General features: G+C 36.1%; 1 protein-coding gene across 1 annotated transcript in view; it reads left to right on the top strand.

Annotated features, from left to right (window-relative positions):
* LOC121857503 (sodium bicarbonate cotransporter 3-like) overlaps nt 1-14,717 on the top strand; it is a 104,089-nt gene that overhangs the window by 37,055 nt on the left and 52,317 nt on the right. The window contains 6 exon segments of the mRNA XM_042353590.1: nt 6,403-6,524; nt 7,032-7,182; nt 7,185-7,216; nt 8,802-8,977; nt 13,150-13,590; nt 14,503-14,668. Of these exon segments, the coding sequence (XP_042209524.1) occupies nt 6,403-6,524; nt 7,032-7,182; nt 7,185-7,216; nt 8,802-8,977; nt 13,150-13,590; nt 14,503-14,668 (1,088 nt within the window).

Raw genomic sequence — 14,717 nt, 5'->3', positions numbered from 1 at the left:
GTTATTCCAGGAGGAAGGGTTCACCTCAGAATCAGGTGAATTTGTTGCGAGCGGAGTTGGTTTTGTTACTTTGGTCAGTTGACTTTTCCATCTATTAGAATGCGTTCTTTTTTGTCACTGTTGTGTGGGGTGGATCAAGGGGTACAACAACATTAAAGAAAGAAGAGAAATAATGTGGAAGAGTGATGCAAGATCATGGTAGAATGCTGTTTTTATATACAATTAGCATGCAAGTCAGGTGTTAGGTGTAGAAAGTACTCTTGGTACTAAAAGTGTTTCTGGTGTCATATGGGGAAAAGATTCCAGATGTTTCTTCGTGGTCTAAATGTATTTGATAATAAAGATAGTAATAGATTTAGGAAAATGATCAATTGCTCTCTTTCTGCCCCTTCCCCCACCCAAAAAAAGATAAAAGAAATCTTGGTATTTGTCTTCTAAGTGGAGGCCATTTCAAAGCAGCCTGGAAGGTGCATGTTGAATTAAACCCAAAGTTTACCGAGAGACAATTTGAGTAATTTCTGTGAAAAGTCATTGGTAAAAACACTAAGATACAATACTAACAATATCTGCCCCAGTAAAACCTCCCTAACAGTGAAACATTAAACAAGTATTGAGAAATACAGTATGTGCAGGTTGGTTAAGGTGTTTTTATAAAAATGTGTGTGTTGCTTAAGGTGTCTTATATTGTACATGTACTGTATACTGTTTATAGGATACAGAAGGTTATGTTTTAGTTACTGTGTCATATACAGTAGGTATATAATGTGGAGGACTTTGTGTGTGTGGGGGGAGGGGAGGGTGCGTGCGTGTGCATGCATGTTGATGAAAGTCACATATGTGAGGTGTTTGTCCACTGCTTACACTGCAAGGGCTTATAATATGAGATACTTTGTGGGATGATACATATTTAACTAATAATTAAAAGAGTGATGTGAATAACTTAAACATACTGGAGAAAATGAAATTAAAAAGCAAGAAAAAGAAAGAGAAACTGCAGTATGTTTTAAGAGTTAGTTAGTTAATGATGTGGATATTGAACAGGTGTGCAGAATAAATGTGAATGGTATACTGTACAGTATTAGGGTAACAACAGGTAGATAGAACAAATGAAGGGTTGGTCCCATGTTTGTTCTTATTCCAGTCAACCTGAGTAATAGTGAGGAAAGGCTTGCAAGAGGAAAAAATAAATGGTGGTTGATGTTTAATATGGATGTGGGTAATCTTAAATGTGGTCAGTTTTATGTAAAACTCCAAAACCATTGCGTGCTTAAATCTAACTTTAACAAAGGCTCAACAGCTATTGCTTACACATACACAGCTACTCTGTACATAATGCTATTATTCCTTGATTTTGCAAATAACACTTTTTTTTTTTACAAAATAAATGTTCTCAATGACCCTAATTAACCCTACACTTTACCTTTGTCTTTAAAAACTTATTTTACCAAAGATACATCAGGAAGGCCACTGTAATATTCATTAGTATCATACAAGCATCACTAGTTTGAAGCCTTTCACTAGGTGGCCTCTGTTCTGATAATATAGAAGCCATTTTTGCAGATATAGAACAGTAGACAACCCTGTCACTGGCAGCTAGGGGTAGATCTTACAGTGTCAATCCCTCCCCATTAAAGCAATTTTCCTAGTCTTGGATTAATAGTATCAGCTCTATTTTCCTAGTTATTGTGAACAGAAGCCACTTGGCAGAGGGGATTTAGTTAGAATTTGACGATTGCTTTTCAAATCCTCTTTTCTAACCAAGCTTATACCAGGCAGCTCACACATCCTCCTTAGTTCCAATAATTTGTTGTTACTTCCTTGAAAACTGGATTATAAATACCAGACAAACTTAGAAATAAGCTGAAGCTGTCACAATGTATGTACTGTCTAGGTAGATAAGGCTGGGTTTATTGACCTCCTGCCTCATGAGGGCCACCTTTCCTTCCAATTGATTTATTTTTGAGAGATGGGGGAGGGATTGAGTGATGATAAGATTAGCCTCCAGCTGTCAATGATGGAGTAGTCTACTGTTCTACATCCCCAAAATTGTTTGTTACATTAACTGAAGCCACCTGGGTTTGGGCTTAGCTAGGAAATAGGGTTTCAGGATTGTATCTCCATTTCTCCACAAAATGATAATATGCTTACAAAGTACTGTACAACTAATCACCAAAATAAACCTCTTACAGAATGCATCTCTGCCATATTTCTACATTACTACTTGGTGTGGACACAATATTTTATCCACTTTCTTCCTGGTTCTATTCTTCTGTGTCATTGCCAACTCAGCACAATATATCTTTTCACTGTGACTCTTTACTCACCTCATAATTTTCTGTTGATTTCTCTATTTTCTCATGATTGTGAATCTTCATTTCTCTGCTGCCTGTCTCCATTTTCTGTTCTGATCATCAATTTTCCCTGACAGTGGAGGAGGCGGGCTTCTACAAGCCTGCACGCACACATACAACAGCTCTTGATGAACCTAAATTTGGACACTTCTTGAACGTGCCGGGGACCGGTGGTGGTCATGGTTGTGGTGGTGGTGGTGGTGTTGTTAGTGGTGGTGGTGGTGGAAGTACTAAGGGTAACAACCCAACCACTTTTCTGAAAATTATCCGGGAGACATTTGTGATGAGACCAGCAATTTTGACCTTATGTTAAAAGTATTGATAAAAGTTGGTTTTACTACACAGAAGAAGAAAATCACTTTTATATGGAAATTGTATTTTAGAATCAAAATTTCTGTGACATATTTCTTGGCCTATTATTCCCATTTGTTGCCAAAAGATTGTTTAATGTATTCAAATTTTATCTTTTTACTGTATTTTTTTATAATTGATTTACATAGTTATTGAGCAATTGGTTTAGTGTATATTTCTACCTGATCTTTAGATTAATGGAAAGTCATCTTAAAAATTGTCACCCATGTAATTATTCTTGTGTCAAAAATTGTGTAGTTGCCTGCACTATCTGCATGGACGACTTTGTTGCGCTCAAGCTTCTTAATTTGATTTGCACAGTTATTTAGGTCAAGGAATACCTTACTGCACCATATCTCCCCAATAATTTTATGAAAAGTACTCAGTGATGGTGATTGTGCTCATTTTAACTTTTTGGCAAAAATATGCTCCAACTTCCTGTTTTCTCTGCAACAGAAAATGGGATTCATTTCTGTTTTACAACAGAAAGTGGGAATGTGCACAAACTAATATCTGAAGGGCTTCTTCCTAAAAGCTTTTAGAGTTTTTACACTGCATGATAACATGTATTTACTATTAATACCTCTCCACATGTCTATAGTGGCTATCGAGTAACAGTTGGTTGTAGTCTCTTCTCTCCTCTCCTTTTTTTCTCATCTCTTTCCTTCTCTTCTCTGTCTCCCTCTCCCTCCTTTCTTCTCTCCTCTCCTCTTTTCTGTCCTCTCCTCTCTTCTCCCTCTCCTCTTCTCTCTTCTCCCTCTCCTCTTCTCTCTTCTCTTTTTTCTCTTCCCCCCCTTCTCTCTCTCTCTCTCTCAGCTTCTCGCTTCCCATATGCATGTATCTGTACAGTATATCCATGTATATGTGGATGTATACATTAGTGTGTTTATACTTTTTGTTTGAGTTTGCATTTTTTCTTCATCAGGGAAGGAGGAGAATTTTATCACAGTTTTCCTCTTTAGGCTTTTTTGTTTGATGAAAAGAAACAGTTTTTGGACGCTTTTAATGTTGGCATGATGTATGATGTAACCATATCTTTTATTTTCTCCAGAAATTATATATATATATATATATATATATATATATATATATATATATATATATATATATATATATATATATATATATATATATATATATATATATATATATATATATATATATATATATATATATATATATATATATATATATATATATATATATATATATATATATATATATTTTTTGCATACATACCGTCTATACTGTGTATAGTTTAGTTTTAAGACCAAATTTTTAGGCAAGAAATTGGGGTTGTCCCATACATGTGTATTAGTTTTGTTAGGTTGAACCCGTATGATGGGAAGGGCGAGGAGCAACTTTTAGCTTCAGACATGAAAATATTTTACTATTTACTGCCAGTAAACAATGGAAACGTAAAAATATAAAATAATTAGTAATGAAAGTTGTGCAGTCCTCTAGTAAATGAAGCTCACCAACTTACAATAGGCTAAATTACCTTACAGCATGCTTTCAGTAGTCTATGTTGAAGTTCTTAGCACAGGCTAACTTATCATATCATATAATGTATCACAGCTCTCATTGATCTACAAAAATACCAGTAATAAAAACCTTTCGATATTTCACACAATATAATACCCGTAATCTACTAAACCTCCTATTGTTAACGACGATGACGTACCACCAGCTGTATCAGCTAGATGGTACACGTGTTTTTCGAATCATTTTCAGTTAAAAAACTGTTACATCACATGTATATTTTACCTTAAATGTGCCTGAATGAATATATTCTCGAAATAAATAGTAGTTTTGCTGAAACGTGATATATTTTAATGTAAAATAAAAATACATGACGAAACAAAAGATTTTACCTAACCTTCCGATGTTCAAGAGAAGTTACTGTTTTTTTAATAGTTGGTTAAAATATTGTTATATTACAATGGTATTCTATTCATACTGTTTGATATAATGCATTCACGGAAATGTAATATTTTTGGAAATGACGTACGATAGTGGAAAGTGGATAAAATCTGACAAAACAATGACTTTCGCTTTCTTTCGTTCAAAAGATGTTACCGTAATCGCCGAATGGTTTTCAGTTAAAAAACTGTTGTATTATTATAATATTCTATCCTAATTGACTTGAATAAATACTACCGATACCATATTTCTGAATATTTTCATTAAAATCCTTCAAAATCATTTTCCTTGTCATTGTCTGCAGCACCAAACAGCTTCTCCCAGTCCTTCCTTGAACAGGGCTAGAGGGTACGTGTTTTTCGAATCGTTTTCAGTTAAAAAACTATTACATCACGATATTTTACCTAAACTGCGCCTGAATGAATATATTCTCGGAACTTAAAGTAGTTTTAGGAAACGTGATGTATTTCAATGTAAAATAGGATAAAATATATGACAAAAACAAAGACTTTTACTCAAGCTTCTGTTCTTGAGATGTTACCGTTTTTTAATAGTTTCGCTAAAATTCTGTTATATTACAATGATATTTATTCATGCTGTGCTTGATATAATACATTCACGGAAATGTAATATTTTTGGGAAATTATGTAATGATAAAGTGAAAGTGGGATAAAATCGATGTAAAACAATGACTTTCGCTTTTTGTTCAAAAGATGTTACCGTAATCGCTTTCGAATGGTTTAGTTAAAAAACTGTTGTACAATAATATTCCCTCCTAATTGACTTGAATAAATACTTGAATGGAAATACAATATTTTTGTTGAAACTACCCGCTTTCAATGTAAAGTGTCGCAATAATAAATGGTAAACAACTTGCCTTCGCACTCGTGTTTCATGCACGCAGAGCCTCAGTTTATAGGACAGAGCGTTTTTAGTGAAGGTTTTGTGTTCCAATATCCTCAAACGGGACGAACTATAAACAGGAATATCGAATTAACGCATTTCTGGTCCAAAATTTGAATGACGATAAACGAGGGGGGTTATAGATCAGTATACGGTGTATGTATATGTATATGTATGTATATGTATATATATATATATGTATATGTATATATATATATATGTATATGTATATATATATATATGTATATGTATATGTATATGTATATATATATATGTATATATATATGTATATATATGTATATGTATATGTATATGTATATGTATAATATATATATATATATATATATATATATATATATATATATATATATATATATATATATATATATATATATATATATATATATATATATATATATATATATATAATTCCTCAACCTTTTTTGGCAAAACTTTTTTTTTCCTAAACCTTTGTTGCCATTTGTAATGTATATACATACAGTATATAACCTGCATTTACCAGTATTCTTACCCTCTTTGGCTATTATTGTCTGAGTGTGGTGACCATACATAAATGGCTGACCTTACTATTAAACTTCTCTTGTGTGACTACTGTGGTCCCTCATAATAAGTAGGCATATATCTATGATCATATATATATATATATACAGTATACTGTATAAAGCAAATTATCTCTTAGAGCTTTTATCTAAACAGGCCATTTGTGTTGCTTAGCACACTAACCCAGAATTTGGTGTTTTTTTGGCTTAATTTGCTAATTGGCTGTTTTTTTTTCTTCTCTTTTTTTCCCTTGTCTGGTGACTTTTATGTCCGGACTCGGGGTCAGGCTTCTTCAAAGCCTTGTCCTTTTCAGGCGGAAACAGTGCGAGTGTTACATCCCACCCTGATGGAGCGATGGAGCAGTCCCCTTCTTCCGGCTCTATTACACGCAACCACAGCGGAAGTAACCTTGATGGAAATGGTCATGAACACAAGGTGCGTGGTCATTTATTTGCAATTACGCGGTACAATCTGTAACTCTATAGGTTCTTAAGTTATAATATGCCATCCAATAAGATGTCTCCACAAAATGTTCCTGGCAGTTTAGGGAATGTCCATTTGTGCTATAAAACTTACACCCCTGTCAACCATACTGCTTATACTGAACATACACTCCTCTCAACCTTACATTCCATAATTCTGTCTGAACCTGTGTAAAAAATTTATAATTAATACTATTATTATTATTATTATAATGTAAGTCAGTTTCATGAGATCATGGATATGGAATTTCAAAATGGAATCAAGTGTTGTGTGTGTGTCAGGTATCATTTCATATTGTTCTTCACACTTGCAAAGTTTAGGATTAGACAAAACACTCCGGTTTATTGTTCATGTACAATAATTTAAAAGCCAAGTTTCACATTATTATTGACCTTAATTCTTTCCAACTTAAATGAGCATTTCTAAATATTTTTATTATTGTATCTGGTCACCATGTAGGGGAACACTCACTTCATGAGGAAGATTCCTGCCGGTGCGGAAGCCTCCAATATCCTCGTAGGAGAAGTGCCCTTCTTGGAAAAGCCCGCCACAGCTTTTGTCCGTTTATCCCAAAGTGCCAATCTTGGGGACTTGACAGAGGTGCCCGCTCCACCCGCTTCCTGTACATCATATTAGGTCCCATGGTAAGCATATATGTTTTGTGTTAGCCAAGTTTTTTTATTTAATAATTATGCATAACTCGGCTCTTAGTTGTAGCTTTGTAATTAAAGTTATAAAAAATTATAAATTAGGTCAATATACAAACTTTATGCAGATAAATGAAGGAAGGAGTGAAAAGAAATAAATACAGGGTGTCCACATTGAATTGAGACCACTTTAAAGCCTTGTTTGAACTAACTGCTGTTCCATCGCTGGTACCTTTGATGCAACTTAGTGAGATGTTAGGTAATCCCAGGGCTTGTCACCTTTGATACAGTTGTAGATTGGTTGGTAATTGGAATTGTCACAGCTGCCCACTGTTGTGCTAGTAGTTATCTTAGCTTGTAAGTTACACAAGACACATTTGTAGTTTTCTGTTCATTAGTTGTTCCTTGGTTTAATATAAACACACGTGGTAATTTTTTAGTTTATATTGGGGAATTAATATCTGTACAATTATTTTATATTGTCAGACTAATGAGCATTGGCTATTAGCTTGTAATTAGCTGAGAGAATAAGAGAGATATAGCCCAGAGAGCTTGTCTCGGGACACGTCTTTAGGGCATCGTGTTGGGCTATGAACTAGTGGTTGGAGGGTAACCTCACTTTAAAACGCTATTAACGAAATGGCTGACTCACACCGAGGGCTGGGTGTGAAAGTTAATGGGCTGTCAAGTCAAAATGGTGTGATATAAACAAATGCTTATTCTAGCTTAAATAAATCATTACTCTGGGTGATAGAATGAATAAAATTAATATCTGCCCATGTTTATATAATACTGTACTGTACTACTGTCAATATGTGACAGAGGCTAATACTGTACAGCCTTATAATTTTTTATTGAATAATAAAGACAGGAATATTCACACAGCTCTTAGTCCAAATGCTTGAGTTTCATTTGATGTGTAGGTACATATCATTCGGGTACAGTAGGGTACATTAGGGTAGACATTCAATGTGCACCATTCGTAGCACGGATTAAGTCACAATGGTAATCAACTTCCCTCCACACATATTTTTAACGTCTTTGGGGTTATGGATGCCACCACCACTTTGATGCGCTCTTTCAGCGGAACAATGTCCCGCACCTTTGTGGAGTACACTTTGGACTTTACACAACCCCAAAGAAAAAATCAAGCGGGGTTAGGTCTGGCAATCTCCGATGTTCTGTGTTTCTCTCCAGTCTCCTCATATTGCTTCAACCGTGCATACAGGTCTGTTCGGGTCGGTGGTTTCTTGCCCAATGGTGTCCGGAATTGTCGTTGCACCAGGGTAGGTGACTTCAGTTCAGCCACTCATAACACTCAAACCTTGATATACTGTATGGTGTGGTAACTGTGCAAGTTTCAGCATTTGCACATTTATACATGAGAATGTTGTTTCATTTCAATGTGGATTCCCTGTATTTTTCTACCATTTTTGATAGTTTTATTATCTAGTGCATTTTGTTCACATTACCCCATTGTAATTTATTACTCCAGAAATTAGCTCTGTGATGCAGAAAAACAATATATTTTTCATTAAAAAAATGAATGACATTTATTTCATAAAAATAAATCTACCCACAGGGTGGTCTCCCAAGATACCACGAAATTGGTCGTGCCATGGCCACCCTTCTCAGTGATGAAGTGTTTCATGATGTAGCGTACAAGGCAAAAAATAGAAGTCATCTCCTAGCTGGTGTGGATGAATTCCTAGATGCAGTGACTGTCCTGCCACCAGGAGAATGGGATCCAGCAATCAGGTGTGTTTTAAAGAACAAGTTTAGGGGCTGGTGGCTCAAACTATTTCTGGAATAAAATCTTCACTCACCTGATGACAGTATACAAAAATTACTTGAGTAGTAAAAATAAAAAAATTCTTTAGTAGAAAAAAAAACTTTAGTAAAAAAAACAGGTCATCGGCCCACAACAGGGCGGGAGGGGGGGTGGGGGGCAGAAAAATAGTAAAAATAGAAAAGAAAAAGATTATATTAATCTGCACCCCAAAAATGCTGGAAAACCAGCTTTTTGAAGTGAGACATTGTAGGGGCATGTAAACACAGAAGAAGGCAGAGCATTCCACAGTTTGGCTGTGTGAGGAAAGAAGGATGATACTATAACAGGTTATTCCAGTGTGACCAACATCATTACTGGCTGTTAGACGGATTAATACAATAATATTTTGTGCATTTAATGTAGGTATTGTTAAATACAGTATATACTGTACTGAATTACAGTAGGTAATCATAAGTTCTGGATATGTACGGTAATAACATTCTTGCATTTTCATGGGTCATTTACTGTGGTGATAGCTACCTGATACATGCTCATGGTTGGTTATCCATTGTAGTAAGTTCCTCTATCTTGGGAATGACTACCATACCCCTAGATTCTTTCTTTATGTTGCTGCATGAAGAACAGAACCTCTTTCACTATATATACCACTTTAAATCTGCAAACACCTGATGCAAATGAAGATTTATAGATAATGTTTTTTTCATTTGCGTCTGGTGGCATTGTTGCCAAGTTAGACTCATCACAATAAAAACATCCCGATGTGAACTATGTTTGGTTATTTTTTAATTCATAATTTCGGGTAGATATGTGTTTTTCATCAGTGTATCAACTGTCTTTATTTTATTTTTATTCATTAAACCTTTAAAACCTTATTTATTGAAACATGCAGGTGCAGGAACAACTCATACAGGTGTTATAAGAGAAAATAAAAATTTTAAGTTAAGCTTAAATTTAATTAAATATAACTTTACAGTCATAGGCAAAGAGGATAAAGTAAATATACAAAAAGGGTGCATGCAAGATGCACCTAATTAAACTGAAATAAGCCTAACTAGGTAAGTTGCCAGACGCATTATTGACAAACCGCCTACTGACTCCACACATACGTCAACCTCCCACACAGGATAAACACAATGCTCTTCATTTTTCTTATATTATAACCTTATACAGTATTATATTTTCTTTATGCATCACAATAGAGTACAGTATTGAAATGATTTTCAAAATTTTTTATAGTTTCATTACAAGTACAGTGGTCCCTCGGTTAACGAGCACAATTTGTTCCAGAAGGTTGCTCGTTAACCGAAAAACTCGTTAACCGAAACCATTGTTTCAATGGGTTTTTTGGGTAATTGGTTCCAGCTCACCAAAAATTGCCTAAATTCAACAAAAAAGGTAGTAAAGTACACTTACTTTGAGGTGTGTATGTGGAAGGGTCCCGGATGATGATGCTGATGTGAATTTGAAGTGGGAGATACAGGAGGAGAAGGGAGAAGAGAAGGAAGTGGAGGTGGAGGAGAAGCATTTTACTGCTTCTTGGAAGGTGAGTCACCTTCCATGAAAATGTCAGGAACCTCTGGACTGACAGATTCTCCACCATGAACATTCTCTCTCCATCTTGAAGTGGAAGGCTGAGGGCTAGCATCTTGTTCCCTCTGCCTTTTACTAAAGAAAGTGTCAATTTTGGTCTGTGGGGCATCTCTCCTCATCATTAACTCATGTTTAAAGATGAAGACCACTGTGTCCTCAACATGACACAAAGTTAGTTCAGATTTTTCCACATCTGGGTGCCTTGAAACCAGTTTCCTGAACTTCTCCCAGTGGTAAATAACATCTTTCAACTCTGAAGTTGACATATGGTCATCACTTTCTTTTCCTCCTCACCATTGTCAGCCTCTAACATCTCATCTAGTTGCTTCAAGTCTTCAGGAGTAAGTTCCTGCTCATGAGACATCACAAGCTCTTCCACATCATCTTCCTCCACTTCAAGACCAAATGACTGACCAATGGACACAATCTCCTGGTGCAACTCTGCTTCTTCCTCAAATCCCTCAAAATCATGGACTACTGATGGCCACAGTGCTTTTCATGAAGAATTGAAGGATCTAGTGGAGACTTCTTGCCATGAGGACACAATCAATTTTACAGCCTCCAGGATGTTAAACTGTGTCATCCAGAACTGTGCCAGTGTTAATTCAGGATCAGTGGAAGTTGCCTGATGACACCTCCTGAACATTTTCTTCATGTACAACTTCTTGAAGTTGCTGATCACATTCTGGTCCATTGGCTGTATGATTGATGTAGTGTTGGGAGGCAAAAACAACGCTTTCACAAAGTCAAATTGAGACTCCAAAGTTCTGGCAAGTTGAGGGTCATGACCAGGTGCATTATCCATGAGGAGAAGAGCCTTTAAAGGGAGTTTATTGGTGGTTAGGTAGCTCTTCACAGAAGGGCAAAACACCTCAACAGCCCATTCATTAAAGAGCTGTCTTGTCACCCATGCCTTACGGTTGGACTTCCAATAAATTTCAAGCTTTCCTCTTACCACTTTCCGTTGCTTGAACACCCTGGGGTTCTCAGAGTGGTAGACAAGCATAGGCTTCAGTCGGAAATCCCCTGAAGCATTGGCACCAAGCAATAGAGTGAGACGGTCTTTCATGGGCTTATGCCCAGGTAAAGAGGCTTCATCTCTGGTGATGAATGTTCTTTTGGGCATCTTTTTCCAAAACAGCCCAGTTTCGTCCACATTGAACACTTGCTGTGGAAGATAATTTTCTTCATCCATCAGTTCTTTAAACTCCACTAAAAACTTTGCTGCCCCTTCCTTATCAGCACTAGCAGCCTCACCATGCCTAACTACACTGAATATGTCACTTCTTTTCTTAAATTTTTCGAACCAGCCTTTGCTGGCCCTAAAATCTTTAAATTCTGTGCCTGAAGAACCAGGTTGATCTGTCTTTAAATGTTCGTAAATCTCCCTGGCTCTTTCACAAATAAATTCAGTAGAAACTGAATCACCTATCATCTGTTTTTCCCTAATCCAGATGAGAAGTAACCTCTCTGTTTCTGCAATTAGGGATCTACTTTTAAACACTCTGGTAGATTTATCTCTCACTTTCACTTCTTTAAATTTTTCTTTCTGTGCAAGAATTGTCGACACAGTTGATGTCGACATGCCATATTCTTTGCATAGCACATTTGTTCTAATGCCTTCTTCTTGTTTTTTTTTATAATTTCCTGCTTAACTTGGATTGAAATCGTTTTTCTTGATCTCTTGGGACCCATGCTGCATTCAAACAATCTCAACACGTGATATTTTAAGTTTAATAGCTGTAAATAAAGAATATTTTCTTTAAATTAACACAGCACTGCATTATATATTGTCAATATGTAAAATAAATTTCAAAATGACCATTAATTTGCTTGGAAACAGCAAAAAGCATTTAGTTGGAGAATCTGAAGCAAGATGTTACCTCCACTGAAAAGACACAGAGACTGACGCCTGTATGGTGTGTTGACAGGGTGTTTAGTGCGCAAAAAACTAGCTTCCTATACTGTACTTCAATTATGTTCAATAATTGTTAAAATGACTAAAAGATTTAATATAAAACTTTAAAAATTATTGAATAGTATAAACTTCTTGATATTTACTAAAATAGTAAGGAATTTAAGCCCTAGAACCGATTACTGTATTGGCGGACTAATACTACAGCTGGTGGGCCGCCAAATGCAAGCGAAAACATGTTGAGGTCGTCTCGTAAAAAAAACTCGTTAATCGAGGGATTGCTCGTTAACCGAAGTCAAGAATCTTATGGAAGGTAACTCGTTAACCGAGGCGCTCGTTAACCGAGGGATCACTGTAATATTGGCAACATGCATAGCATCTCACAGGCCACAACTGGCTGGAAATGTGTGTTATGGTTTGTGTTGTACAATTTATTCTGATTGCCTGTACAGTACAGTGTACCGAAACACTCCCTATACCGAACTGGCTACTCGCCTATTATTTCGGTATAGAGAGTTAATATTGTGTTTGTGTGTGTGTATGCATGTGCGTGTGCATGCATGTGCACGTGTGTCTGTGTAGTTTACTAGGTTTGACCATTTAATATGCAATACCTGTAATTCTCTTTCTTAGGATTGAACCTCCTGCTGCCATTCCGTCTCAACACACTCGTAAACATAAGAAGACTGAACCAATAGTAGTGATAGACGAGGAAGAGGAGGAGCGAAAGATGCGAGAGGATGCTGGTCTCACTCGCACTGGACGATTATTTGGCGGCTTTTTGAATGACATTAAACGAAAAAAACCATGGTACCTGAGTGATTTTAAGGATGGTTTCTCCATACAGTCCATAGCCTCCTTCATTTTCATCTACTTTGCTTGCCTAACTCCCATCATTACCTTTGGAGGTCTTCTTGGGGAGGCCACAGAAAATCGCATCGCTGCTTTGGAGTCCCTTGTTGCTGGCTTGATTTGTGGAGTGGCATATGGATTTTTCTCTGGCCAACCTCTAACTATCTTGGGTTCAACAGGACCTGTTTTGGTATTTGAAACAATTTTATATGACTTCTGCAAGTAAGTAACTTTTATTTTATTTCACTATATTATTGCCACTTATGAGAATATCAACATAGGAAGAACATCATATATAATATGAGGCGACAAGGAGCCAAGCGCCATTCCCCCAAAATTGAGTTATAGTATTATCTGTACTCCCCAACCTTTCCTCTATCTTCAGAAAAACAAACTGCCCCAGTAGCACAATATTTGTAAGGCTGAGAGCCATATTAGTGAAGGTAGGTAAAAGCATCTCTACAGCACATGATCTGTGCCAAGAGGTGGGGTAAGAAGGACAAGTGCCTGCTGTCCCCAATCGTACTCTTTCTCGCTCATAGCAACTCACTATTTTCTGGTTTCTTGGCTAATGGGAGTCCATGTTTCTACAAAAAAGTCATAAGATTGCTATGTAATAAAACTTGAGCTTTTTTTTTTTCAATTGGCAGAAAGGAGGGAGTGAGGGCCATTGATGACCTTTGACCTTCTGGTGTGGTCTAAATACATTAATTATTGCTTCATGTAATGAAAATTATACCTCAACAATGCATATTAATGAAATTGCAAACACTACCCATCAAAAACAATGTAATTTTTACTATAAACAATCCTTTCATTTTATATGACTTTAGTATCTGCAAAACCAGCTTTAAGAGCTCTACACTCTGCCACTAATGAGCTCAATATCTTCTTTGGTTCAAAAGTTACGTCATTTTGAATTTTTCTAAACTTTAAGAGCGTTTTTCTTGATTGTGATTTTTAGCTCTTGACCCCTTGTCGCACTCGGCTCCTCATATAGTATAAGTAATTACAACATGATTAAGTGATTTACCTATTTTTAACTAACTTTTATAGAATTTTTCATTCTTGTCAAGTGTTACAGGCACTGTACTGTGTACAGTATTTGTATTGATCGCAAACTTGTCCTTTCAGAACAATAGAGTGGGATTACCTCTCATTCCGCTTGTGGATTGGTCTATGGGCTGGGCTCATTCTGCTCATCCTAGTGGCTATAGATGCCTCAGCAATGGTGTGCTATATTACTCGTTTCACAGAGGAAAACTTTGCTACCTTGATTGCTTTCATTTTTATATACAAGGTAAGATTCTGTTGTTAATCTTGTTATATTCATCACTAAAGCAATACTA

The sequence above is a fragment of the Homarus americanus genome, unplaced genomic scaffold (genome assembly GCF_018991925.1).
Source record: "Homarus americanus isolate GMGI-L3 unplaced genomic scaffold, GMGI_Hamer_2.0 scaffold54347, whole genome shotgun sequence".
NCBI lineage: Eukaryota > Metazoa > Arthropoda > Malacostraca > Decapoda > Nephropidae > Homarus > Homarus americanus.
Note: the sequence above shows the minus strand (reverse complement) of the source record. Positions and strands in the feature narration are given on the sequence as shown.